The following is a 27,920-nucleotide window of genomic DNA, read 5'->3' on the forward strand; positions in this document are numbered from 1 at the left end:
CCCATTTGGGCTGAGCCTGTGACTGAGAGAGGGGGTTACATTTTACATGTGCACTGTTTGACACCAGAGCAATCATCGTTTTGCTTTGCACCTTTTGTGTAATTGAAGATACAGTGAACTCTCTCATTCTAACATCTGTAAGCCTGAATTCATCCAAAACTCATTTACCCATCTCTTTCAAAAAATTTCCGATCTTCCCAGTGCCTTCTGATTTATACTGAGTCCTGGTGAAGCAGTACCATGTTTTAAAACTCGCATTCATATTTTTCTGATCAATCTTTGGCCTTCCTGCTCCTCTTTCTCATCTGCCGCAGCTTGTACTCTCATTCACGGATCTCTTGGCAGCTTGATCCTCCCTAAATGCTTCATCATGAGCAACCACCCCTTCACTGTGAATGTCTCCATGCTGCAGCGTTCTCTCCCAACACCGCTGGGTATCATTACTCTTTCTTACGTAAAACAGCTCAAAACCCACTGCTTTGTTGTTTGATAATTATCCCGTGAAGCACCTCAGAATGCTTTACTGTGTTCAAGGGATTAAGTAAATAAAGTTGATGGTATAATGCTTCTTGTTGCAGTACTTGAAAGTATGAACGATATATTTAATATGACTAACAATCGGTTAATTACAGTGTGATTCGCTTTTGCATTGAGCTTGTGTCCATTCTCTCGCACAAGATATGCTTTATACATCAGTATTATCACTGAGAAAAATCTATTCCAAATATTGCTAAAAATGTACTAAATAAAGCCTCAAAGATCACACCTTCTGCATAGGGGGTCCTTAAGAAGGCCAACAAATTTAATAAAGGTGAATATATTCTTCTGATGGAATAGCATATGCCTTCAAGTCGACTTGAGTCACAATAATTTCAGTGGCACAAGAGTGCCGATACCAGAATCTGTAGCATAAAAAAGGAGAGCTGCTGGGAGAAGACAGTGGGGTCAGGCAGCATGTGTGGAGGGAAATGGACTGATGACACCATGCCGAGACCTTCATCGAGACAGTGTTTTAGGTGCTATATTCCTCGCCAGCATCAAAAATATCTATATGCAATGCCATGTGATGGATTTTTTTTAGGATGTTTACAAGGCATTATTGAATCTAATTTTTTTGCCCCTTTTGTGGTTCTTGGATTTTTGCTGCAGCCTGTGGAACATCCTGTCAATTCCAAGACAAATCAGTTGCCTTTCCTGCGTAATCCCGATATCCTTGTGGGTGAGAATGACCTGACGGCTCTCAGTTATCTTCATGAACCTGCTGTGCTCCACAACTTGAAGGTCCGCTTCCTTGAGTCCAATGCCATATACACTTACTGCGGTGAGTAAAGAAATTACAACCAGAGTTAGAGTGATAGTAGGGAGGACATTCTGCAGGTAAGATTGTGCAGATGCACTATGAGAGGGCAGGTGGGATGTTTAAGGTGCCGCCTTGTTGATATATGAAGTAAACTACACAATGAATGAATGAACAATAGAAACATAGAAATTAGGTGCAGGAGTAGGCCATTCGGCCCTTTACTTTATTATCCCATGTGACAAGTATGCAAAGAGTCGCCACATATCCGGCACCGACAAAGTTACAAAGTATCACATTTTGTCTCCATTGTTCTCCCTGCCCCCCCCCCCAGGAGTGCAGAAGTAGGCCATTCAGCCCTTCGAGCCTGCACCGCCATTCAATATGAGCATGGCTTATCATCCAACTCAGTATCCCGTACCTGCATTCTCTCCACACCCCCTGATCCCTTTAGCCACAAGGGCCACATCTAACTCCCTCTTAAATATAGCCAATGAACTGGCCTCAACTACCCTCTGTGGCAGAGAATTCCACAGATTCACCACTCTCTGTGTAAAAAATGATTTTCTCATCTCGGTCCTAAAAGGCTTCTCTCTTATCCTTAAACTGTGACCCCTTTTTCTGGACTTCCCCAACATCGGGAATAATCTTCCTGCATCTAGTCTGTACAATCCCTTAAGAATTTTGTAAGTTTCTATAAGATCCCCCCTCAATCTTCTAAATTCTAGCGAGTACAAGCCGAGTCTATCCAGTCTTTCTTCATATGAAAGTCCTGCCATCCCAGGAATCAGTCTGGTGAACCTTCTCTGTACTCCCTCTATGGCAAGAATGTCTTTCCTCACATTAGGCTTGGAAAGCACATCTCTGAACCGCTGATCCTCAGCATAGGAGCACCTCAAGGCGGTGTACTCTCCCCTCCCCTTTACTCTCTCTACACCAACAACTGCATCGCCACAGAATCGTCTGTCAAGCTTCTCAAGTTTGCGGACGACACAACCCTGATTGGACTGATCAGGATGGGGAGGGATCTGCCCACAGACAGGTGGCGTCCTGGTGCCATCGCAACAACCTGGAGCTCAATGGTCTTCTTCTTGCATATGGTGTGCACAGCCTAAAGTTGTAGGACAACTTGTTCTATTTGGTCTTATTTGATTATGCATGCCGGGTTGATTGCATTCGTCAAAACAGGGCGGACCACGTGAAGGTTGCAATCTTCCACCCCTCAATGCTCTTAAGACAGTGGAGTTGATTGTAGACTTTAGGAGAGCTCCCCCTCCCCTCCCCCCCACTCACCATCAACAACGCTACAGTCACATCTGTAGAGTCTTTTACATTCCTTGGAACCATCATCTCCAGGGACCTTAAGCGGGAGGCCACCATCGACTCCACAGTCAAAAAAGCCCATCAGAGGATGTACTTCCTGCGGCAGCTGAGAAAACACAATCTGCCACAGGCAATGATGGTCCAGTTTTATACTACCATCGTAGAGTCTGTCCTCATATTCTTCATCATGGTCCGGTTTGGCTCAGCTACCAAGCACGACATCCGGTGGCATTCAATCAGCTGAGAAGGTTGTTGGCTACAACCTTCTCCCCCCCCCCCCCTCCCCCCCATCGACGAACTGTACACTGCAAGGGCCAGGAAGTGAGCGAGTAAGATTATCTCTGACCCCTCTCACCGTGGCCACAAACTAGATAGGGCTAGATAGGGCTCTTAAAGATAGCGGAGTCAGGGGATATGGGGAGAAGGCAGGAACAGGGTACTGATTGGGGATGATCAGCCATGATCACATTGAATGGCGGTGCTGCCTCGAAGGGCCGAATGGCCTACTCCTGCACCTATTATCTATTGTCTAAACGATACTAGATTGAAGGGCAGTGTCCACGTTTAAAGGACAGAATTAACCAATGACTCTATCCTTAGTAGAAAAAGTGGTAAAGAATGCTTTTGGTACAACATCTTCTCTCGCTGCTCCCGTTCTGTGATTACTCCTGCAAACCGACTATGATAACTTTTTAAACATTCCTTGAACTTCATTCCTTTTGTCCTGTTTTCACACCTTGCACTTCCTTATCTATGCATTTCCTTATCTATGTTCCTCTCTCTCCCCTGAGATCAGTCTGAAGAAGGGTCTCGACCCGAAACGTCACCCATTCCTTCTCTCCAGAGATGCTGCTTGTCCCGCTGAGTTACCCCAGCATCTTGTGTCTATCTTTGGTTTAAACCAACATCTTTAGTTCCTTCCTGTATGCTTTTGGTACATTGACCTCCTTCAGTCAGGGTATTGAATTTGGAGTTGGGGTGTTATGTTACTGTTGGCGATTCTGCATTTGGAGTATTGTGTTCATTTTGTGCTATAGCAAGGATGTCATTAGGTTGGAAGGGATGCATAGGCGATTTACAGGGATGTTTTCAAGACTCAAGGCCCTGAGGTATATGGAGAATTTGGACAGGCTAGCACTTTATTCCTTTGAGCTCAGGGACATGAGCTGTGATCTTATAAGAGGTGCATAAAGTCATGACAGGAATAAGTAAGGTGCACAGAGTCCCTTACCCAGAGAAGGGGAATCAAGAACAAGAGGACATAGGTTTATGGTGAGAGGGGTAAGATTTAATTGGAACCTGATTTGAAAGACATTTGGACACGTGCATGGATGGGAAAGGTTTAGAGGGATATTGGTTGAATGCAGGTAAATGGGACTAGCCTAGATGGGACAGGGATGGGTTGGGCTGAAGACCCTGCTTCTAAACTTCATGACTGACCAAAAACAATGAGATCAGTATTTCCTGTACTTGGCGACCAAATGTTGGACATGCAGTCGTAAAGCAGGGTTATGGAAAGGACATGGTGGCTAGATTACATGCTCTGGTTCTCTATGGTGTCGTTAATTGGCGGTAGATGACAATACCAAGGGACCTGGGATGGATTTCCCGAGATAGGGATGAAAACCAGAGATTTTTATAGTAGGAAAGCTTGCAGGAGCACATTCAAGGACTTTGTGAGAAAAGAATGATTGAAGGTGGGGCAATATATTGAATGTTTGTGCATCACTGGCCTTTAATATAACAATGGATTTGCTTATGACTAAGCTCAAGAGGTTGATTAATAGTTTAACAACATTTTTAACATAACCTGAGACAAATACATTGCAGTGAACTTGGTAAATATTGCACAACCAATATTGACATAGTTTAAGCTCAACAATTGAAATGATTTTTTGAAACTATTAATGACATCTTTAATATAAATTTCTTCTTTTAGGGGAAAAATTACTTTAAAGCAAAAATAATATCCAAAGGGTTTTATTCTATTAATGGGATAATTTGATTACTGTTAAAAATGTTTTTCCAGTTTTACAGCCAGAGCCCTCACCGTCAGTTTTCCGGATCCTTCAGAGGGTGGTCTTGTTTTAGCTCACCAAAGTGCAGACAATGAATATGAAAGTAACAGTGCACTTATTATCTCAATGTGTCACAGAGCGCTTCTGTATTTCTAGGTATCGTCTTAGTCGCTATTAATCCTTATGAACAGCTGCAAATTTATGGAGAAGATGTCATTCAGGCATATAGTGGCCAGAACATGGGGGACATGGATCCCCATATCTTTGCAGTGGCTGAAGAAGCATACAAACAAATGGCCAGGTGAGTGGAATTAAAGGAAACCGTTGTAATGTACCTACATTTTAAGAAATTAATCATGCTAGATCAATAATATTTCAAATTTTGATCACTTCTGATACAATTGGAAACATAATGTGCATCTCACAGTATTGGCAACATGTTGTACAATCAAACTACTGAACTATTAATAGACAATAGGTGCAGGAGTAGGCCATTCGGCCCTTCGAGCCAGCACCGCCATTCAATGTGATCATGGCTGATCATCCACAATCAGTACCCCGCTCCTGCCTCTCTCCATATCCCTTAACTCCGCTATCCCTAAGAGCTCTATCTAACTCTCTCTTGAAAGCATCCAGAGAACCAGCCTCCACCGCCCTCTGAGGCAGAGAATTCCACACACTCACAACTCTGTGTGAAAAAGTGTTTCTTAATCTCCGTTCTAAATGGCTGCTTACCACTTATTCTTAAACTGTGGCCTCTGGTTCTGGACTCCCTCACATTGGAAACATGTTTCCTGCCTCTAGCATGTCCAAACCCTTAATAATCTTATGTTTCAATAAGATATCCTCTCATCCTTCTAAATTCCATAATATACAAGCTCAGCCGCTCCAATCTATCAACACAATAGACAATAGACAATAGGTGCAGGAGTAGGCCATTCGGCCCTTCGAGTCAGCACCGCCATTCAATGTGATCATGGCTGATCATTCCCAATCAGTTCCTGCCTTCTCCCCATATCCCCTGACTCCACTATTTTTAAGAGCCCTATCTAGCTCTCTCTTGAAAGCATCCAGAGAACCTGCCTCCACCGCCTTCGGGACACATGACAGTCCCGCCGTCCCGGGAATTAACCTCCCGAACCTAAGCTGCACTCCCTTGATAGCAAGAATTTCCTGGAATCTAAAAATGGACTTTATTAGAAATGAGGAAAATGGATTAAAATTAAGCAGTAATCCGCTTTCGGGGATGTGAGTGTTATTAGTAAGATCCAAATATGTTGTCAATCCCTCACTGCTTTTGAGAAGGTGCTGGTGAGCTACCCCCTTATATTGGTGCATTTCTTCTGGTGGAAGATGCTCCCACGGTTGGATAGCAGGTTCCAGAAATGGTCCCAGCAACTAATGAAGAGAATTCCAAAGATTCTAATGAGATGGAGATCTAAAAATAACATCCTATTTATTCTTATTTTCTTGTGACATAAATGGCCACTCGGCCCACTTGAGTTCATGCTGACTTTCAGAGTAATCCTACGTCCCATTACCCCTCTTATTCCCTGCAATCTATTCTCTCTCACCCCCATTAACTTCAGGTTCCTGCATCAGATGTAACACACAATTTCCATTTAACCCTTGAACTGTGGGGATCTTATAGAAACTTAAAAAATTCTTAAGGGGTTGGACAGGCTAGATGCAGGAAGATTGTTTCCGATGTTGGGGAAGTCCAGGACAAGGGGTTACAGTTTAAGGATAAAGGGGAAATTATTTAGGACCGAGATGAGAAAAAAAAATTTCACACAGAGAGTGGTGAATCTCTGGAATTTTCTGCCACAGAATGTAGTTGAGGCCAGTTCATTGGCTATATTTAAGAGGGAGTTAGATGTGGCCCTTGGGGCTAAAGGGATCAGGAGGTATGGAGAGAAGGCAGGTACAGGATACCGAGTTGGATGATCAGCCATGATCATATTGAATGGCGGTGCAGGCTCGAAGGGCCGAATGGCCTACTCCTGCACCTATTTTCTATGTTTCTATGAATATCATGGTGGTAGAATCCTTCTCACTATTCCTTTCTCTTCGTTCCTATTCTGTGAAGGTATTAAACCCAATTGTACATGAAGTTTTGCTTGTTTTTTTCCCCCAATGCTTCCAATTTTTTGCATACTTTTATTATAGTTCATCAGCTTATAGGGTCAAACAGTTAATAGCTTGCATTGTTTGAGATGTACATACATTAAGGATTGTTGTACTTTTACAGATTGGGCTCAGTAAGCTTACATTTGAAGTGCAGCTTATCAAATAGAACTACATAGTAAATTCATTAGAGGTACTGGTTCAAAGCAGATTAACTGTAATGGAACTGGCACAGTGATTTGTCTGGAGGCTTCATTCTGCAATAAACTTGACATAAATCTTTTATTTCATTGGAGGCAGAAAATAAATGCCTGAAGGCCAGAGTGATCTGGGAGATGGCATGCGTTTTGAAAAGAGTACGAACCAATAGAAGAGAATCAGATTCAGTTAAATCCTGCAGGTTGTAATCAGGGCTGCCTTAAATTGTCCCACATGGATGAACATATGATTGATGCCCCGAAACCTTAATGATTAAAAAAAGTAGAGTAGCCTTCAATACTTAAACACACAAGTACTTTTTTTTTGTCCTTTTTCTTTTGTAGTTGTTGCTTCTGCTCAAGGCATTGCTGTGTTAAAAGACCATTAGTACATTTTGCACTTTGCATTCCACCCCCTTCCCCTGCAGTTATATTCCCTCATGCGTGAGTCTGGAAATGAATGTTGCCAAGCTGTGCGTTGGGTAGGGCTGAGGGTCCATCATAAGTGAGCCTCGTCCTTGCTGAAGTCATGCCCTCTTCAGCAACAGTGACTGATTTCTATCATTAAGTAGCTCATTGGAGGTGGGAGGGGGAAAGTTTAACGGAGATGTGCCAGGCAACATTTTTACACAGAAGTGGGAGCTGGAGAGCATTGCCAGGGGTGCTGGTTGAGGCAGATGTGATAGTGGTATTTAAGAGGCTTGTAGATGGTACATGGATATTGAGGGATGTGGATCATGTATAGGCAGATGAGATCAGTTTAACTTGACCATGTTTGGCACAGAGGTTGTGGGACTAAGCTAAGTTCCTGTGCTATGTTCTATTACACCCCTTATCCCCGACAACCAATGCCTCCCTAATCTGTTCCACATCATTTCCAGGCCTGGTGAGCTGGGCCATGTCTGGTGCTCTTTTCTAGTCCTCGGTTAGATCCGGTCAAACAGCTGAATAGGATGGTTTCTTGTTTGCAACTGTTTATGGTAACTAATGACCACAACCAAGATTGAATGAACTTGGTAATAACTCTTTGTTTGTTATGAGCAAAATAAACAATCTAAACCAAATAAAAATGAACCCAGAGGGTACAAAATACTCAGCTGGAGACCAAAAAGGTTTGCGGCCAAATTGTATAATGCACCTCTTGTGTGCCAGATTCTTCCTTGGTTACTGTGTGGAGCATATTGAGATTCTGGCCAAAAATGCAGAAAATAACTGGATCAAAATCTCAATGTGGTACTTAACAGACTGTTGCCATTTGGATATAAAGACACGTGTTAGGTATTATTTTTTTAACCTTTCTGAACACAGAGGCATAGCCTGAGAGTCCCTGTTTGGCATCCCGTATGAGATGGTTCAAGTGGAGAGTCCAGCACAGAGCATCTTAAGGCAGCCTGTAAAAGCAGTCCTGTTATGGTGCCCACAGTATGAGACATATACAGTACAAGTAAATGTCTGAATGCACCAAAAAACTAATTTCCAACTGATCTTGCAGTCACCCACAAGAATAAAAGAGCTCATATAGACAAGTATGAAGAAGAGTCCCAACCCAAAACGTCACCCATCTTCTTCTTCCAGAGGTGCTACCTGACTTAGACTTTAATTGAGATCTTAGAGATACAGCACGGAAACAAGCGCTTCAGCCCATTGTGTCCGCAGTGACCAGTGATCACCCTGTACACTAGCACTCTCCTACCCACTAGACAATTTACAACTTAAGCTACAAGCCTGGAATGTGGGAGGAAGCCAGAGCACCCGGAGGAAGCCCTATGTGGTCACAGAGAGAAGATACAAACTCTGTACAGTTACTCCAGGACTTTGTGTCTATCTTTGGTATAAACCAGCATCTGCAGTTCTTTGTTTCTACTGGCAAAATTAAATGCAGCACCACCTTAGTAGCAGAGTAAAATTTGTTTTTACAAATTTATTTTAACATAGAAAACCCAGGAATTCTGATGAAGTTTCGAAAATATTATTGCTAGATTGCTGCTAAAGCATGACAAAATATTAATGTTTCTGAATATATCTGACATGGACAAACAAGCTATTAAAAATCAAACCATGGGGGAAAACACTGTCACATCAATGCTCTTAAGCTCTCTTTGTACCCCAAGTTTTATTTGAAATGCAAAAAAATGCTGCAGAGGTTGGAAATATGTAGTAAAAACACAACAGAACAGGAACAAAGAGGTCCTTCTGCAGTTGTACAGAGCCCTAGTGAGACCACACCTGGAGTATTGTGTGCAGTTTTGGTCCCCTAATTTGAGGAAGGACATTCTTGCTATTGAGGGAGTGCAGCGTAGGTTTACAAGGTTAATTCCCGGGATGGCGGGGCTGTCATATGCTGAGAGAATGGAGCAGCTGGGCTTGTTCACTCTGGAGTTTAGAAGGATGAGAGGGCATCTCATTGAAACATATAAGATTGTTAAGGGTTTGGACACGCTAGAGGCAGGAAACATGTTCCCGATGTTGGGGGAGGCCAGAACCAGGGGCCACAGTTTAACAATAAGGAGTAAGCCATTTAGAACGGAGACGAGGAAACACTTTTTCTCACAGTGGTGAGTCTGTGGAATTCTTGCCTCAGAGGGCGGTGGAGGCAGGTTCTATGGATGCTTTCAAGAGAGAGCTAGATAAGGCTCTTAAAAATAGCGGAGTCAGGGGATATCGGGAGAAGGCAGGAACGGGATACTGATTGGGGAAGATCAGCCATGATCACATTGAATGGCGGTGCTGGCTCGAAGGGCCGAATGGCCTACTCCTGCACCTATTGTCTATTGTAGCCACTCTTGAGGCAAACTGAGTTAATGTTTCAGGTTGATAACCTTCTGTCAGGATGAGGAAACGTTAGAAAAATAACATTTTATGTTGAAGGGAAAAGGATAATCTTGGAGAGGTCAAAGGCTTGTGATAGGGTGGAGACCAAAGAGACTGTTGCAAATGGTGGTCTCAGCTGAAAGATGGTGGTGAAAGCTTGTTAATTGCAGACCTCAAGACATAAATAAAAGTAGAAGAATGATGCGAGTAGGGAAAAAACAATGCTATAAGTTACACATCATTGCAGATACTGGATATACGAAAATAAATAATGCTGAAATATGCAGGCAATCAGGCAGCATATGAGGAGAGTAAAAGCGAGCTGACATTACAGGTTGGTGATCATTCACAGGCCAATTCTAACACAGCCAGGAAAGATTGGTTATCTGAAACAGTTGAATTCATTGTTGACCCCCGAAGGTCGTAACATATCAACCTGGAATGGGTATCTTGAGGTTAAGTTAGACTTTGGTGAAGTATTGGAAGAGGCTGATGTCAGAAGTTAGTGAAAATAGGGTAAAGGTCTAAATTTAGGAAAAAGTGGAGGTTTTGGGTTTTTGCTGATGGATTGAAGTGATCCACAAAGCAGCCACTCAGATCGCATTTGTTTCCCCCAATTTTAAGTGCTCCACCATATGCAGCTTTGCCTTCAGGTGCTGGGGCCACAAAGTACAGATTTTCCTTTGTAGTTCTCCTTCTTCCTCCCTTCAAGATGTTTCTTGAAGGCTATTTCTTCAATCAGAATGTGTTCGCCCTGATATTTCAATGTGTGGGTCAGTGTCAGAATTTGTTTGATAATGCTCCATTGAAATGCCTTGGGATATTATATTACATTAAAGACACCAAATAAATACAATGTTTTTTTTTGGATCTGTTCTTTGGTTTCAGGAGCTTTCATTCTCCTGAATTCAACAAAAGACATTTCTCTATGATGCATCTCCTTTGAACTGTAAGAACCGTTCACAAAAGCTATTTGAAAGCTACCCGTCAGAATTCAGTCAGTTGGAACAAGTGAAACAAAATTTCAATAGTCAAGTTGCATCTACAATATTTTCTTGAGCAGGGTAAATCCACGAAACCAGTTGCTAAACATGGCCATTTTTTACCAATTTTATCATTTGCACACTGAAAGTGTCAAGTTTGTAAGAGCATTGTCTTTGTAAAATTGTTCTAACATCACTCATTAAACGTAATCACAATGAAAACATAGGAACACTGATAAGGGAATATGCTCTTTTGTCTCTGAGCTCTCCTCCATATTCAATCAGATAATGGCGAATCTGTGACCAAACGCCATATACTTATATACCTGCATATCACTATTTTGGTTGGTACCTTTGACTATCAACAACCATCAGATTTAAAGCTACCAATTGACATAGCATAATTTGTTTAAATTAGTTTTTCAGCAACATTGGCAAAGCTAACATTTTTTGCCTACCATATTTTTCCCATGAAAGAGGTGTCTAGTGACTCACTTGAACATTTGGAATTGGTGGAGGCTGGTTTGTGTGATGGACTGGGCTGCACCCAAAACTCACTGCAGTCTCTGCAGTCTTGGGCTGAGCAGTTACCATACCAAAAGGCTGAATGGCCTACTCCTGCACCTATTTTCTATGTTTCAAACAAATGCATCGACAAGGTGCATCTATAGAAATTGATAAGAGTTGTTGGGGACATGCAGAATCTCCTTGTTCTTCTGATGAAGTAAAGGCATTGCTGTGCTTTTCAATGCAGTTAAGCAGAGAATTCAAGAAGTTAGATCTAGCCATGATATATCTTCCTGAAAGAGCAGAGATATTTATTCCAGGTTAAGATGGTGGGTGATTTTGTGGGGAACATGCTGAACATTTTCTTTTGATAACATCTAATTGCTCATTTACTTGTAAGATCCTGAAGATTTAATGTCTTTAATGTAATATAATATCACATTTCCACTCCCCTATCCAGACAAGAATGTGTTTCTTTTACCCCCTTAACATTCGCACCAACACCATAGACAGCATATGTGGAGGGCAGGGGCGGAAAACCCGGGGGGGGGGGGGGGGGCAGAGGGGATACGCCCCCCCCCATGTTTTGAGAGGTGGGGGACATCCACCCCAAGTTTATGTGATCCCGATTTTAAAATCTCCGCTTTTAGCCCTGGATTGAGCCTCCGAAGCCTCGCGCGTGTGTGAGTGTGCGCATGCGCGCGTGGCCGCCAAAAAATTGTGACCCCCCATCCCCTCCATGTTTTGATAGCGAGTTCCGCTCTTGGTGGAGGGAAATGTACAGGCGATGTTTTGGGTCGGGATCCTTTTTCAGACTGAGATTGAAGATTTTGTGTTTTGCTCATGATTCTAACATCTGTAGTTCATTCTTAATTGCTTGATCTGTGCTCAGGTGGGCTCTGTGTGCTTCAACTTTGTTTTCTCACATTTACTGACCAGCTGTTGACCACATAGCTTTCATTCACTGTGCTTTTTTGTCCTGTAATTCCCGGCATCTTTCTCGTCAAAATATCCTCCCAAAGCCTGTCCAGATACTTGACATCTTGTCTCCAGCTACAAATGTCACTAAAAAGCATCGACGTTCGATAGGCCTACATTCATTCTATATCCTCATGCAAATCGTTAATATAAATCATGTATAGCAATGGGCCTAACACTGATCCCTCTTGGCATACCACTCGAGTTGTGAGTCTGTGGAATTCTCTGCCTCAGAGGGCGGTGGAGGCCAGTTCTCCAGAAACTTTCAAGAGCGAGCTAGATAGGGCTCTTGAAGATAGCGGAGTCAGGAGATAGGGGGAGAAGGCAGGAACGGGGTACTGATTGTGGATGATCAGCCATGATCACATTGAATGGCGGTGCTGGCTTGAAGGGCTGAACGGCCTACTCCTGCACCTATTGTCTATTGTTGCAGGCTACCAGTTCGAAAAACAACCCTTTGTATCCTGTCATTGAACCAAATTTGTATCCCATTGGATAGCTTGCCTTGGTTTCCACATGTTCAACAGCAACTTACCACATCAAGGACAATCTCAATGGCCTTGTTAAAGCACATGTCGACCTCATCGAATGCATTAGGTGCTCGCAATGTGGCTTCCTTTACATCAGCGAGACCAAGCATAGACTAGGCAACTGTTTTGCTGAACACTTGTGCTTGGTCCTCCAAGACTTGGTGGCTCTTCCAGTCGCCAACCATTTTAACTCTCCTCCTCATTCCCATGCTGATCTTTCCATCCTCCATTGCCAGAGTCAGGCCATACAAGGAGCAGCATCTCTTATTTCACTTGGGTAGCCCCCAACCCAATGGTATGTGCATTGAATTCTCCAATGTTAAGGAGCACCCATCTCCAACACACACCTTTGTCCTGCCCCCACCTCATTGCCAACTTTCCTCACTCTACTACAATCAGCCTGAAGAAGGATTCCGACCCAAAACTTTGCCTGTCCATTCCCTTCAGAGATGCAGATTGACCAGCTGAGTTACTCTAGAATTTCAGCATCTGCAATTATTTGTGTCTTTACCACACTTGGGAAGAGGGATATGGGTCAAATGTGGGCAAATGTAACTAGTGTATATGGGCATCATGGTTGGCGTGGAGGAGTTAGGCCATAGGTCCTGTTTTCTTGCTGTATGACTGTATGACTCTATGCATCTACCTTCTAAGCCGCCTATTCAAAAACCCAAATCAAATTCACGAGGCACGATCTCCCATGCACAAAGCCATGCTATGTAATCCTAATCAGTTCTTGCCTTTCTAAATGCATGAAGATCGCATCTACCAGAATACATTGCCCACCATCGATGTTCAGCTCACCAGTTTATAGTTCCCAGACTTTTCCTTGCAACCTTTCTGAATTAAAGGCACAACATTAGCCATCCTGCAATCTTCTGACACCTCATTTGTGAATATTGATGATACAAGTATCTCTGCCAGGGGTCCCGCCATTTCTTCCCTAGTATCTCTCAATGTCCACAGCAGCTCTTGGTGAAGTCTAAGGTATTGATTTTGGTTTATCATGTACCAAGACACAATTAAAAATAGTTTTGCATGCGATCCAGAAAAATCATATCATTTAAATTAAATTAAATTAAATTTCTTTATTTATATAGCACATTTTTAGTTAACTTGCATTGACCCCAAAGTGCTTCACACAATTACATCCACACAGACAGGCAAAGGTGGGTGAAGTCTTGCCCAAGGACACACATTTGAGTGCAATCAAACCATACACAAGTAGAACAGGTAGTGCAAAAACAGAAAGGAAACAGGTTGCTGAATATAGAGCTACAGGAAAAAGAAATATTAAAAGAAAAGTACAAGGACCACAAAGAGGTTGATTGGGAGATCAGGAATACATCATTAGCTCATGAGAGATCCGTCCAAGTGTGATAATAGTGAGGAAGAAGCAGCCCTTGAATCGTGTGCTACAAGCTTTTATACCTTCCGCCTGACGGGAGAGGGGAGAAGAGGGAATGACTGAAGTGTGAGTGGTTCTTGATTACCTTTCTGAAACAGCATGAAGTGTTGATGAAAGGGCATGGGGTGAGGTGGAATGGCAGTCGGGGAAAACTGATTTGTATGATGGACTGAGCAGCATCCATAACTCTGCAATTTCTTGCAGTCTTGGGCAAAGCAGTTGCCAAACCAAGCTGTGATGCATCCTGATAGGATGCTTTCTGTAGAAATTGGTAGGAATAATTGGAGACCACAGAATTTCCATGGTCTTCTGAGGAAATGGAGGCAATGATGAGCTTTCTTAGCTGTGGTGTCAATGTAGTTGGACTAGGACAAATTGTTGATATTTACATCAAGGATTTATTTACCTTTAAAACATTTTAATATCTTTCTTTGCTTTCTTTATAAATAATGGGGTTACACTTGTTAAATTCCAGTCCATGAGAGCCATTCTGCAGTATATGGAGTTCTGGAAAAACTGACCTCATGCCTCTTCTATCTTCCTTCCGAAGGTAGAACGAACCTTCAATGTGCTTCCTTCAATATATTTGGCAGCAAGTCAGTAGGGTCCTGGGGTGGTAGTGCCTTTCGTCCCACTCATTTCTATAATATTAACTATTTACTAATGCCAATATTGTTGAGCTTCACATTCACTCCCAGATCATTATATAGTGACCGACTATTTCAAAAGATGGATAAAAAAATATTTATTTCCATGCGAATTTCTTATTTCACAATATAATTTCTCCTTGCTCAGTCTGTAATTCAAGAAAATTCACCATTCCAATCCCTGGGCCAAATTGTCCTGATATCAGAGGATTCAGCACAGTGGTATACTGGAGAAAAGAGTGCCATTAGGGGTCTTCAACATTGACTCCAGACTTCTTTAAATCTCAGTGAAGCTAAGCTATTGTATCCAAGGAAACCTGTTGATTCTGCCCAATGATCTTCTATTAGTCACCAGTTTGAATACCACTTGAAACTTCGAAGTCCTCCACTAAAAACAATATCCTGTTGAATCTCTCCGGCATTTTCTCCAATGCAAGCATCCTTTGTGTAGGGTGGTAATCAGAACTATGCAACATCCTCCAAGTACACCCTAAGCAGTGTTTTGTAAAGTTGGAACATTGACATTCCTTGGTGCTCCACCATGTCCTACCCCTATTTGATTTCCCAAAATGCAACAACTTGCACCTGTTGGATTAAATTCCATCAGCCAATGCTCAATTAGCAAATCCATATCCTGCTATAGCCTTGGACAACCTTCCTCATTATCGACAGCAAAACCTATTTTTGTGATATCTGCAAACACACTATAGTGTCATAGTTGTACCACAAGGAAACAAGCCTTTCCACCTGACTCGTCCATGCTGCCTGAGATGCCGATCTACTCTAATCTTATTTTGTGCATTTGGCCAATATCCGTCTCTCCTTTTCCTATCAATACGCTCGTCCAACTGCTTTGTAGACACTTAAACAGCGTTTCATATATTCACTGTCCTGTGTGTGAATAACCTTTTCTTCAGATCTTCTTTAAATACTTTTCTTCACAACCTAAACCTATACCTTCTAGTTTTTGGATTCCCATACCATTGGTAAAAGACCATGACTATCTACCCTATCTATGTCACTCATATGCTTCTATCTGTGCTTTGCCCAGCTGCAATGGGAATCCCACCTCCAATCATATCTTCCTCTCACTGTCTTTTTATGTTTCCTTCAGGAACCCCTGTCTCCATTATTCTCTGTTCTGCTCATTCCTCTCTATCCACCTTCCCTGCCCCCTGATACTTTTGCCTGCAATTGTAGGAGGTGCCACACTTGTCCCTACACCACCTCCTCACCACCATCCAGGGACGTAAACGGACGTTCCAAGTGAGGCAGAGGTTCACGTGCACCTCCTCCAATGTTTTCTTCTGCATTTGGTACTTGCAATGTGGCCTCCTCTCTATCAGCAAGACCAAGCACAGATTAGACAATTATTTTGCAGAGCACTCTGCCACAGCCATCTTGGGGTCCTGGTTAACTGTTATTATAACTTTCCCTTCCGTTCACATGGTAAGTTGTCTCTTCTTGGCCTTCTCGACTGCCACAATGAGACCAAATGCAAATTAAAAGAACAACTGCATATTCACCTATTAGTTTCCAACCCAATGATATAAACATTAAATGGTCCACATTCGGGTACCACATACCCATGCCACAGAAGGGTATGAAGGTCAAGTCAATGGGTATTTTTAAAGCAAAGATTCATAGGTTCTTTGTTGGTGAAGGCATAAAAGGTTATGGGGAGAAGGCAGGAAAATGGGATTGAGAGGGGAAAAAAAGATCGGCCATGATGGAGCAGACTCGATGGTCCGATTGGCTCCTGTGGCTTCTGGTCCAACATTTCATCTGTGTGTCAACAGGGCTGTTTACATGGCTTGGTTTGGGAACAGCTCCATTCAAGACCGCAGGAAATTGCAGTTAATTGTGGACGCAGCCCAGACCATCACACAAACCAACCTCCCTTCCATTGGCTCCTCGCGCTGCCTCAGCAAGTCCAGCAGCATAATCAAGGATGAGTCACACCATGACCACTCCCTTCTTCCCTCTCCCATCAGGCAAAAGGTATAGAAGTGTGATAATGCACACCTTCAGATTCAGGGACAGTTTCATCCCAGCTGTTATCAGGCAACTGAACCATCCTACTACAACCAGAGAGCATTCCTGAACTACTATCTACCACATTGGTGACCCTCAGACTACCTTTCAGCAGACTTTATTGGCTTTACTTTGCATAAAACGTAATTCCCTTATCATGTATCTGTACACTGGGAATGGCTTGATTGTAATCATGTATTGTCTTTCTGCGGACTGGTTAGCATGCAACAAAAGCTTTTCACTGTACCACGTGACAATAAACTAATAAGCTAAATAAATTTTACATGGTGGTATAACTTCTACACCCGTTTGTTCCTGACCCCTTCATAAAATACCCATCTGTCAAATGTGGTGTTTTGACTATATTCTGTACCGATCCATGGATCCCAAGCCTATTTAGACGTCCACTGTCACCATTTCAAAAGTACCTCCAATCTGAACCATGTTTGCTGAGTGACCATCCATGGATACCCCGTAAACTGCAGTGGGATTTTCTTCTGTTTATGTTTTTCACAGCCAGCTCAACTGAGTTAAATGCAGTAGTGATTTATTTTAGTATTTTTGTTGTATTAATAGCATTAATTCCTACAGGCCTGACCCTACTGGACTTCATTTATTATTTAATCACTAGTTGGCAAAATTCCTAGCTTCTGTACTGCATGTTCTGCACTCAGTACTGTAAAAATTAATGTTGCATCTGTAAACCAAGGTGTCATTCTTAGTACACTTACCTGGCATTAAAAGATTCTAGTTCAGCTGCAGAGCCATGAGGGGATAATTGCAGTGGGAGTACTGCGGTGTTTTGAAATGGGAACGAAATTGAAGACCCTTTTGCCTGCGTGCAGATGTGTAAGGTTCTTTTGCATTATTTGATAGATTTAAAGATACAGCATGGAAACAAGCCCTTCAGCCCACTGAGTTCCACACTGATCATTGATCACCCACTCGCACTATTTCCATGGTATTCTTTCACATCCATTCCCGACACATTCGGGGCAATTTACTGAGGCTAATTAATGCACAAATCACCACATCTGTGTGTGTTGTGGGAGGAAATTAGCACCTGGAGGAAATTCACATGGTCATGAAGAACATGCAAACTCCACACAGATAGCACCCACGATCAGAATCGAACCCGGGTCTCTGTTGCTGTGAGGCAGGAGCTCTACCACAAGAGGAAAATCGAAGGATACGATGTAGCATTTTGGCACATATTTATTATTAAACCAATATCAGAACAAAAAATGGAATGGGATGGGGTGAATCTGATGGAGTGCTTAAAGATTGGAGGAAGGCTGTGTAATTTCAGGGCAGACGGCGATCAGCTCTGAAGACGGTGCAAGAGACAAACTTTAGCTTTACCTTAAACCTAGGGGACATGGTTGTGTTGCTTCCACATATTTAAGTAAATCCTATGGCATTTTAACCTGTATTCTATCTTTAAATCACAATTATAACGCAGAACAGGCCCTTTGGTCCAACATGCGGACCAACATGCCATCTGCACCAGCCCCACCTGCCTGCATTTGGCCCATATCCCCTAAACCTGTCCTATACATGTACCTGTCTAAATGCTAATTAAATCATTGTGATAGTACCTGCAATGTTTATGCAGTTGATCCTGCATAATGTCTTGATAAAAAGAATTAATGAGTAATGATCTGGAGGAAGCAATCCAAGTTCTTTCCCACTTTTCTAGTCAGTCTGGTACCACTGAATGTAAATGTGCAGTTTACTCCAACACAACAGTGGTAACTAAACTACAAGGAATGTAAAGAATGTGAACCATTTTGATTTCTACAGCTCACTGCCATATATTCTATCAAATTAATATGGCACAATGGCACAGCTATTGGTGCTGCTGCCACACAATGCCAAGGAGCAGGGTTCAGTACTCACCTTAGATGCTGTTTATGTGGAGTTTGCATTTGTCTCTATGAGTGCAAGGGTTTCCCACTGGTGCTGTAGTTTTCTCAGCTCACATACAAGTGCTGATGGGTTAATTGGCTACTGCTATAAGTTGCTCTTAGTTCAGGTGGTTGCTCGATAATCAGTTGGGTTTTGATTGGCAAGTGAGAAAGAGAATAGGTTGCAGGGGACTAAATGGGGAAATGGCATTGATGTGACTGCTCTGAGAGACAGCAAAGACGTGATGGGCTGATTAGTTCCTTTGTTGTAGGAGCATTATTAAATCTTTTTTTCCAAATGGATTTTGCACAATGGATGCTTTTCTTCGAGGTTTCAAGGTCGGTTTATTGTCACGTACCAATTTGGTCCTCAATCCAGGATACTTTTCTTTTTTTGCCAAATAAAATTAAGTTCAAATCTAATATCTGAAAACAAAGTTACTTAAAACTAATAGATCGAAAGAAAAGAAAATGTTATGAATTGTTATTTGATTGGAAGGCACAGATGTTATTACAGTTATGTGAAGGTGTCAGGAGACTTTTCTTTTCCCTTTTCTATTTCATTTCACTTTATAGAATAGGTTGTTGGCTCCCTCTAAACATTCATTGGTTATTGAAAGAGACAAGAGAGAAGATTGCAGAATCCTTGACGAAGATCTTTGCATCTTCTCTAGCCACAGGTGAGGTCACAGAGGACTGGAGAGTAGCTGATATTGTTTCTTTATTTAAGAAGGGAAGTCGAGAGAATCCAGGGAATTATAGGCTGATGCGCCACATGGCAGTGGTAGGGACAATATTGGAGAGGATTCTTCGGTTTAGGATTTAGTCCCATTTGTCATATTGCTCCCTAATGGCATTTTAAGGATAGTCAGAATGGCTTTGTACATGGCAGGTTTTATCTTACTAACTTGAATGTGTTTTTGGGGAGGTGATGAAGATGATTGATAAGGGTAGGGTGCTAGATGTTGTCTACATGGATGTCCCCCATGGTTGATCCAGAAGATGCAGGGTATTAGCAGCGACTTGGTCATAAAGGTAGCTTTCTGATAAAAGACAGTGGGTTGTGGTGGCAGAATAATATTTAGGCTGCATGTCTGTGACCAGTGGAGTTTCACAGTGATCCATGCTTACTTTTATAGGTCAGGGCATTGTGTATAAGTGTCAGGAAGTCATGATGCAGCTTTATAGGATTTTTGTTTGGCCACATTTGGAGTATTACATGTATTTCTGGTTACCACATTACAGGAAGGACATGGAGGCTTTGGAAATGATGCAGAGGAGGTTTACCAAAATGATATCTGAATTAGAGGGGGGAATTGGCCACAGGGAGAGGTTGGACAGACTTGGATTGTTTTCTCTGGAATGTCAGTGGTTGCAGGGAGATCTGATCAAGCCATATAAAACTATGAGAGGCATAGATGTGGTAGACAGGCAAAACCTTTTTCCCTGGATGGAAAAATGAAATGCTGGTGGGCATAGCTATAAGGTGAGCGGGGCAAAGTTTAAAAGAAGATGTGCGGGGCAGCTTTATCACACCGAGGGTGGTGTGTTCCTGGAACATGCTGCTGGGGGTGGTGGTTGAGGCAGACGCAAGAGTATCTGGGTTAAAATGTGGATAGGCATATGGATATACAGAGAATGGAGTGATATAGATTATGTGAAGGCAGATAAGAGTTGGTATTGGCGGCATCATGGTCAGCACAACATTGTGGGCTGAAGGACATGTTCTTGTGCTGTACTGTTCTATGCCCAAAAACTTGGAAGATACTTAGAGGAAACGAATAATGATGCATGTAAATGCAAATGCCAAATCATAGAGTCCATCATCAACATTTAAGGGCATATTGAAACTGAATATTTCAACATTGTTTTAATTAAGTTGCCTGTCTTATTTAATCTATTGATGTTTTTTGAAGTCCTTTACCCCAGGTACTATTATGTACTCACCTGAAGCCATGCTGTTTCTTTCCATAATTGGTTCCAACACTACAATTAGAAACATAGAAAATAGATGCATGAGTAGGCCATTCGGCCTTTCGAGCCTGCACCGCCATTCAATATGATCATGGCTGATCATCCAACTCAGTATCCTGTACCTGCCTTCTCTCCATACCCCCTGATCCCTTTAGCCACAAGGGCCACATCTAACTCCCTCTTAAATATAGCCAATGAACTGGCCTCAACTACCTTCTGTGGCAGAGAATTCCAGAGATTCACCACTCTCTGTGTGAAAAATGTTTCTCTCATCTCGGTCCTAAAAGATTTCCCCCTTATCCTTAAACTGTGACCCCTTGTTCTGGACTTCCCCAACATCGGGAACAATCTTCCTGCATCTAGCCTGTCCAACTCCTTAAGAATTTTGTAAGTTTCTATAAGATCCCCCCTCAATCTTCTAAATTCTAGCGAGTATAAGCTGAGTCTATCCAGTCTTTCTTCATATGAAAGTCCTGACATCCCAGGAATCAGTCTGGTGAACCTTCTCTGTACTCCCTCTATGGCAAGAATGTCTTTCCTCAGATTAGGAGATCAAAACTGTACACAATACTCCAGGTGTGGTTAAGCTGCAAAAGAATTGCAGCTTAACCATTATTTTAAAATAAACATTCAATACTGCTCGACTACTGCTACCTTCTCTGGGCAGCACAGTGGTGCAGCTCATAGAGCTGCTGCCCCACAGCACCGGAGATCCAGGTATGATCGCAACCTCAGGAGCTGTCTGAGTCAAGTTTGCACATCTGCCCTGTGACTGTGTAGGTCTCCTTCAGGTGTTTCAATTAAACTAAACTGAACTACTTTCCTCTCTGACATTATTTTTGATATTGATGGTCCAGGAAGCCTATTCAACACTTTTGTTAAAAAAAAAAGATACTGCTGGAGCGAATCAGGCAACATTTGTGTAGTCAAAAGGACTTTGGGTCAGTACTGACTTGACCCAAGACATCAAATATCCCTTTGCTCTGCAGCTGGTGCCTGACCGGCAGAGTTCTTCCAGCACTGTGCATTTTGTTCCAGATTACAGCACCTGCAGTTTCTTGTGTCTTCATTTTAACGTTTGTTCTGTATCCTGCTACCTTCAAAGGCTTATGCACATGTATCACTCTGTCTGTTCTTTGCCTGTTACAGTCTGATATTAAAGGTAGACACAAAATGCTGGAGTAAATCAGCGGGACAATTGGTACAGTGAGATTTGGGGGGTTGCCATACAGCTATACAAATAAAAAGAACACAACACACGATAGAATTTAACATGAACGTCCCCACACAGCGGAATCAACGTTTCCCACTGAGGGAAGGCAATAAAAGTTCAGTCATCTTCCGTTCACCTGTGGTCGGGGCCTATTGAGGCCTCCGCATTCGCCACAACGGCGGCCCGATGTTCAGGCCCTCTCGTTGGATGATGGAACTCCGGCGTCGGAAGAACACTCTCAGCGGCTTGGAGTTCCGAATCAGCCGCTTCTTATGGAGACCGCGGCTCCCTAAGTCCACACGGCAATCCTCGGCGAAAAATCCCAGGCTCCGTGATGTTAAAGTCAGCGCCGCCCGCAGCTGGAAGCTCCGCATTCCACAGCTCCACGATGTTAGAGTCGGCACTCCCACCACTCCGGAGCTCCAACACGGCGAACCTCGGTAAGGCATTACCTGCTCCGTGATGGCACTTCAGTACTGCGCCGCTGCTGAAGCGGAAGCTCTGGCCGGTCTCTGGCAGGAAAGGCCGCGCCAATCTAGATGGTAGGCCGCAAGGAAGGGGCGAAGATGCGGCTCGGAGGACAGACGCATCCTCAACCAGGTAGTGACCGGGAAAAACTGTTTCCCCCTCCCCCACATAAAAAGACTAAAAGACCTCCAAAACAAAACTTTTTGACAGACTAAAAAATTTAAAAAAGAATGAAAGGACGAACAGCTGCAGGCAGGGCTGCCATATTCAACAGCGCCCCCTTCCGACTTGGAGAGAAGGAATGGTTCTCGACCCGAAATGTCACCCATTCCTTCTCTCCAGAGACGCTGCCTGTCCCGCTGAGTTACTCCTGCATTTTGTGTCTCCTTTCGATTTAAACCAGCATCTGCAGTTCTTTCCTACACCTGTATGATATCATCTTGTTTCCCAACTGGTTTTTTGTTTGCATTACCTGGTGTGAAGCTTTGCACGCTACATGTGTGCAGGTTTATATGTATGCAAGATGAATATCTGCCTCTAGCGGTTTATCATGCTTTTGATGTAGTTCTCTCTCCGCCCAAGGCTGACAGTCATTGATAGACTGCTATCCCATGAGTTATCACAACACCCTGCAGAAACTGCGGGAAATATTCTTGTCCGCCTCTTATCTGTAGGGTTGTCTCTTTGGTGGATCAATCTTTTTGTTTGTTATTATTATGTTATGATATTTTATTACTGGAAAATTAGAAATTAAATTCAATAAAATCATAGAAAACTTGGCAGCCTGCCCATTCAGCCCATGTTTGGGTAAATACAGGTGCATTTCTAGGGAACTGATTTTTCAAATTTCAGCACTGCTTTGAGAGCATTTTCCCAGTGAGCAAGGCACTAGATGGTGCAGTAATTTTTTTTTTGATTTTGGAGAGATTAGGTTTCAGTGAAAGATCTGTTCAATTACAAGCACTAGAAGCACACAATAGTTTATTTAGTACCAGAGGGAGAATAACATCTCACCTGGGAGCATTTGTTCAAATTAGTATAATCTGTTCAAGTTCTACGTAGTGAAAATTCCCCTCAATTTGATCAAGGAAGGTTGAATTGCAGATGTGATTCTGCAGGCAGACTTTAAGCAATTAAGAAAGAGATTTAAGAAGCAGGAGCTTAAAGGTGGCAGCTCTGTATTTCTCCCTGTATCAGGGAGGTATTGGACATCCTACAGCATATGAGGTTAGATAAATCTCCCACACCTGATCAGATATATCTGAAGAAACTGTGGAAAGCTTGAGATGAAACTGGTTTTGCATGGTAGGCTGCTGCATCCGCATGGTAGGCTGCTCTGGAAGGTTAGATCAGCTGGCACTCCGTGGAAGGGATGCAGGGAGTACCAGCTGACTGTATTGAGAATTGCCTTCGCAGATGTGGTGTGTCTCAGCTAGAGTTTGGATGGTCACGGTAGGCCTAAGGGGAGAACAAGGGAAGCATTAGTACTGTGAGAATGGGTACCTGCAGGTCGGGGTCTGTTGATGGTAGAGCCCAGAGAACTAGTCGTGGGGTCGGCAGATCTAGGGGAGGGACGATAGACTCAGTTGGAGTCTATGGAACGACATCGTAGGCTGCAGGTCTTGACGGTTGTGGCAGGCCTCGTTAGTCAGTTCCTTGCGATGCCAGGAGTTGTTGAGGTAGGCTTTCTGGTCCCTGGAGTCGGAGAATGAACAGATCTGAGAGCAGATTTAGAAGAGTGCAGTTAAACAATTACATACATTCAAGAATGGCTCCTACAAATAGGAAGATACCAAACATTATCCATCTTTTAAAAAGGGAGGAAAAGTGAAATCAAGAAATGATGGAGGAGTTAGCCTGACATCGGAAGTAGGGAAAATGCAGATATCTGTTATTAAGGAAGTTATAACAGGGCACCAAGAAATTAATAAGTAGATTGAGTATTTTTCTGAAGTTGTAACTAGTAGATGAGAGCAAATCCATTGAAGTTGTGCAATTGGCCTTTGAGAAGGTATTCAATAAGAGGCTATAAATGAGGTTACTAAACTAAATTAGAGTTCCATTTATTGGGATTACCAAATCAGTATAGAATGATGATTGGTTATTCAATAGAAATTAATAATAAACAGCTCATATACATATAGGTTGGGAAGCTATGATAAGTGGGTACCAATAGATAGCAATGTTACAAAATTTTGAGATTTAAAAAATCAAGTCTGTAATTTATCCCATCAGATAAAGCATAAAAAGAAGTTTAATTTGACACCTAATTCACTTTCATATCTCAAGTATTTAAAAAGTTATGGCCATTTTCATACTCGGAAATTAGCATCTTGTTCCCTATTGATTTTCTATGGACATAACAAAAAAGCTGTGATCGTGTGCAGTCAAAAGCCCATAACCTTCTTAAAAATTAAGAGAACTGAATGAAATTTTCAGTTATCGTAGATTGAACCATTCTGAAACAAATATAAAATAATCTTACTTGGATGACCTGAAATTAAAGCATATAATTAGTTAGTTACCCAAGTGTAGCTAATTTCAAACTTCAATTACCAGATCTAAACATCTATCCATTTCTTAATAAATGATTAACATTTTTAAATAGCCTAAGTGTCCAAATAATATTCATAAATAATTCACAATAAAACATGATTTTTAAATCTCATTTACATTAATTTATAGGCCAAATGGAAGGAATTTAGTGTTCAATTGCTGTAAATTAATGTCCATTTAAATCAGCTTTCTAGTGGGATCCTGTGAACGCGCTGGTTTAGAACGTTCACATTGCGCTAGATTTGTGCCCTCAAATGCCCAGAAAAATACTGCGGGATATAATGGGCCCAAAATGAGCTACTCGCAATATTAAACTTTGTATAAAGGGATCTTAAGAAGCACTTTTTAATGTAAAAATATGCAGCCTACCTTCTATTATTTGCTCTATGCGACCCTGACAGCTGCTGGTGGTCGCGGGTTTAGAGATTGATTTTTAAACTACTATAACTACTATACGAGGCCTTTAAAACTAATAATAGCTTTTGCGACGGGGTCTTCCAGCGATTTTTCGTTAAGAATTAACTAGGCTGAACATCTTCGATTTGAACAGCCTAGTGAAAATCGCGTTTTAAACCCGCCCCCCTCTAAACGGTGCCAAAATCGCGCACACCCGCAGCGACAGATTTTCAGCGACGCTTCAGGTAGGCTTTGCAACATAACTACAATAGATGGAGTGTCAGCTATTCACAATATATTTTATTGATTGATGAGCCAGTCCTGTGTAATATATCAAAGTTTATTTAAGATACAAAGCTCGTTGGTAGAGTGGTCTGTAAGGAGAATGCAGTGAGATGAAACATTTAAAGATTAAATCCATAGTTTTCAACATATTTAAGATGTACATATCCCTTAAGGCACAAAAACTCAACAGGAAAAGACTGATGCACAAAAGTAAAATGAATGGACAAAGTCATGGCAGATAGAGCATAATATGGGTAAATAGGTCATCTGCTTTGGTGGGAAAGTGGACAAAAGAAGTGTGTTTTGAATGGTCAAAGATTGAAAAGTGTTGGTATTCAGAAGGAGCTGGTTGTACTTGTACATAATTTACTGAAAGTTGATATGCAGAAACAGCAAACAATTAGGAGGCAAATTAGGAATCTGTGGAGACAAAGAGATAGATAATGGGTCGGGTTGTAATCTGCACCAGTCCTGCAGGGTCCTGACGTCTTGATGCAGGGTCACGTCCCAAACCATAATTATCCCTTTGCCTCCACAGATACTGCTTAACCCATTGAATTCCTCCGGCTGTTTGGTTTTCTTTCTCATTGAGATTCCAGCATCTGGAGTCTCTTGTGGTCTCCAAGGCAAATGATATGTTGCAACAAACAATCTGCCATAGAAAGTCAGTGGGTTGAGCTGATGGCAGATGGAATCAGGTGGGTTAGGGATGGATGGAGATGGTGACGAAGGCTATGAGGTGGTAAGTGGGGACAACAAATCATGGAATCTGATATGAAAGGAGAATACTATTGTGTTCTTGTAAGAGCAGATTGAATAATAGCATTCAATAGGAATTAGGGTTAGTACTCGAAGAAAAACAATTGTGATTCTACAGGGAACAAAACAGAGAATGGGGCAGACTGGCTTGCTTTAAGTAAATGGAAGCACAGACAGGTGATAAAATAGAATTGGAGTTTATTATTTTGAAGTCGTATCACACTATGCATAAAAATAATGTCCTCCACTGACTCAGGTAAGGATGCTTAAGTGACAGATAATAATGTATCTGTCCATGAATAGAAAGTTAAATGTATCATTAAGATATTTCCAGTTCACTGGAAGTAGTGATGAGTGGTTGTAGGGGTGGGGATGTCTGAAGGAAGAATTGATCATTTGCTTCAATGGACTACTTGGAGAATGCACGCCACAGCAATGGAAAGATACCAATAATGTTGTGTCTGCAAAATCCTCCAAATCCATTGGCAGGATAAGCAATGCAGAAACAGCATTCTCTCTAAATGACAAAGAGTCTGGAATCTGAAACATTAACTCGCTTTCTCTATCCATAAATGCTACTAGACCTGCTTAGTGTTCACCACATTTTCGATTTTTCATTTTAAATTTCAGATTTCTAACGTGTAGTTTTTGATTTACCTCAGCATTCTCTGTAGACCAATGGTGTGGTTCTAATTGTGCACAGTCAATTTCAGTAAATGGGCCACATTGTCCACAAGCCTGACATAGGCTCCTGAAGCTGGAACTCTACTCTCAGCCCTTTCATGGCTAGGCATTTACAGAACCCTTGCCCAGATTAACATTTGATGAGCGTTTGACGGAACTGGGCCTGTATTCACTCGAGTTTAGAAGAATGAGGAGAGACCTCATTGAAACATACAGAATCGTGAAAGGCTTGGATAGAGTGGATGTGGAGAGGATGTTTGCACTAGTGGGAGAGCCTAGGACTAGAGCTCATAGCCTCAGAATTAAAGGACGTTCTTTTAGGAAGGAGATGAGGAGGAACTTCTTTCATCAGAGGGTGGTGAATCTGTGGAATTCTTTGCCACAGAAGGCTGTATTTAAGGCAGAGATAGATAGATTCTTGATTAGTACAGGTGTCAGAGGTTATGGGAAAAGGCAGGAGAATGGGGTTAGGAGGGAGAGATAGATCTGATATGAATGAATGACGGAGTAGACGATGGGCTGAATGTCCAAATTCTACTCCTATCTTATGAACCTAGAAGATGCTTCAAGGATATTCTCAAAGCCTCCTTCAAATGAGGAAACGCGGCATCCTGGAAGGTACTTGGTTATTAGAACTTCATCGTAAATACTTGGAGGCATACAAAACAGGTTGCATACCCTTCTAAACAGTCCACACCATTTCTAAAAAAAACCCACCTTGCTGCAGCAGAGTCTGCGGGTCCCAAATAGGGCTCTTCATTGCTTCAGAACTTACTAAGCCACGGAGGAAATAAGCCATCCTGCATCCAGAGGGTTTG

The 27,920-nt window shown here is 42.2% G+C and overlaps 1 protein-coding gene across 1 annotated transcript in view; it reads left to right on the top strand.

Annotated features, from left to right (window-relative positions):
• myo5b (myosin VB) overlaps positions 1 to 27,920 on the top strand; it is a 229,768-nt gene that overhangs the window by 85,873 nt on the left and 115,975 nt on the right. The window contains exons 4-5 of the mRNA XM_033033539.1: positions 1,150 to 1,321; positions 4,795 to 4,939. Of these exons, the coding sequence (XP_032889430.1) occupies positions 1,150 to 1,321; positions 4,795 to 4,939 (317 nt within the window). The remainder of the gene's footprint in view (positions 1 to 1,149; positions 1,322 to 4,794; positions 4,940 to 27,920) is intronic.

This window comes from Amblyraja radiata, chromosome 1, assembly GCF_010909765.2.
Source record: "Amblyraja radiata isolate CabotCenter1 chromosome 1, sAmbRad1.1.pri, whole genome shotgun sequence".
Taxonomy (NCBI): Eukaryota; Metazoa; Chordata; class Chondrichthyes; order Rajiformes; family Rajidae; genus Amblyraja; species Amblyraja radiata.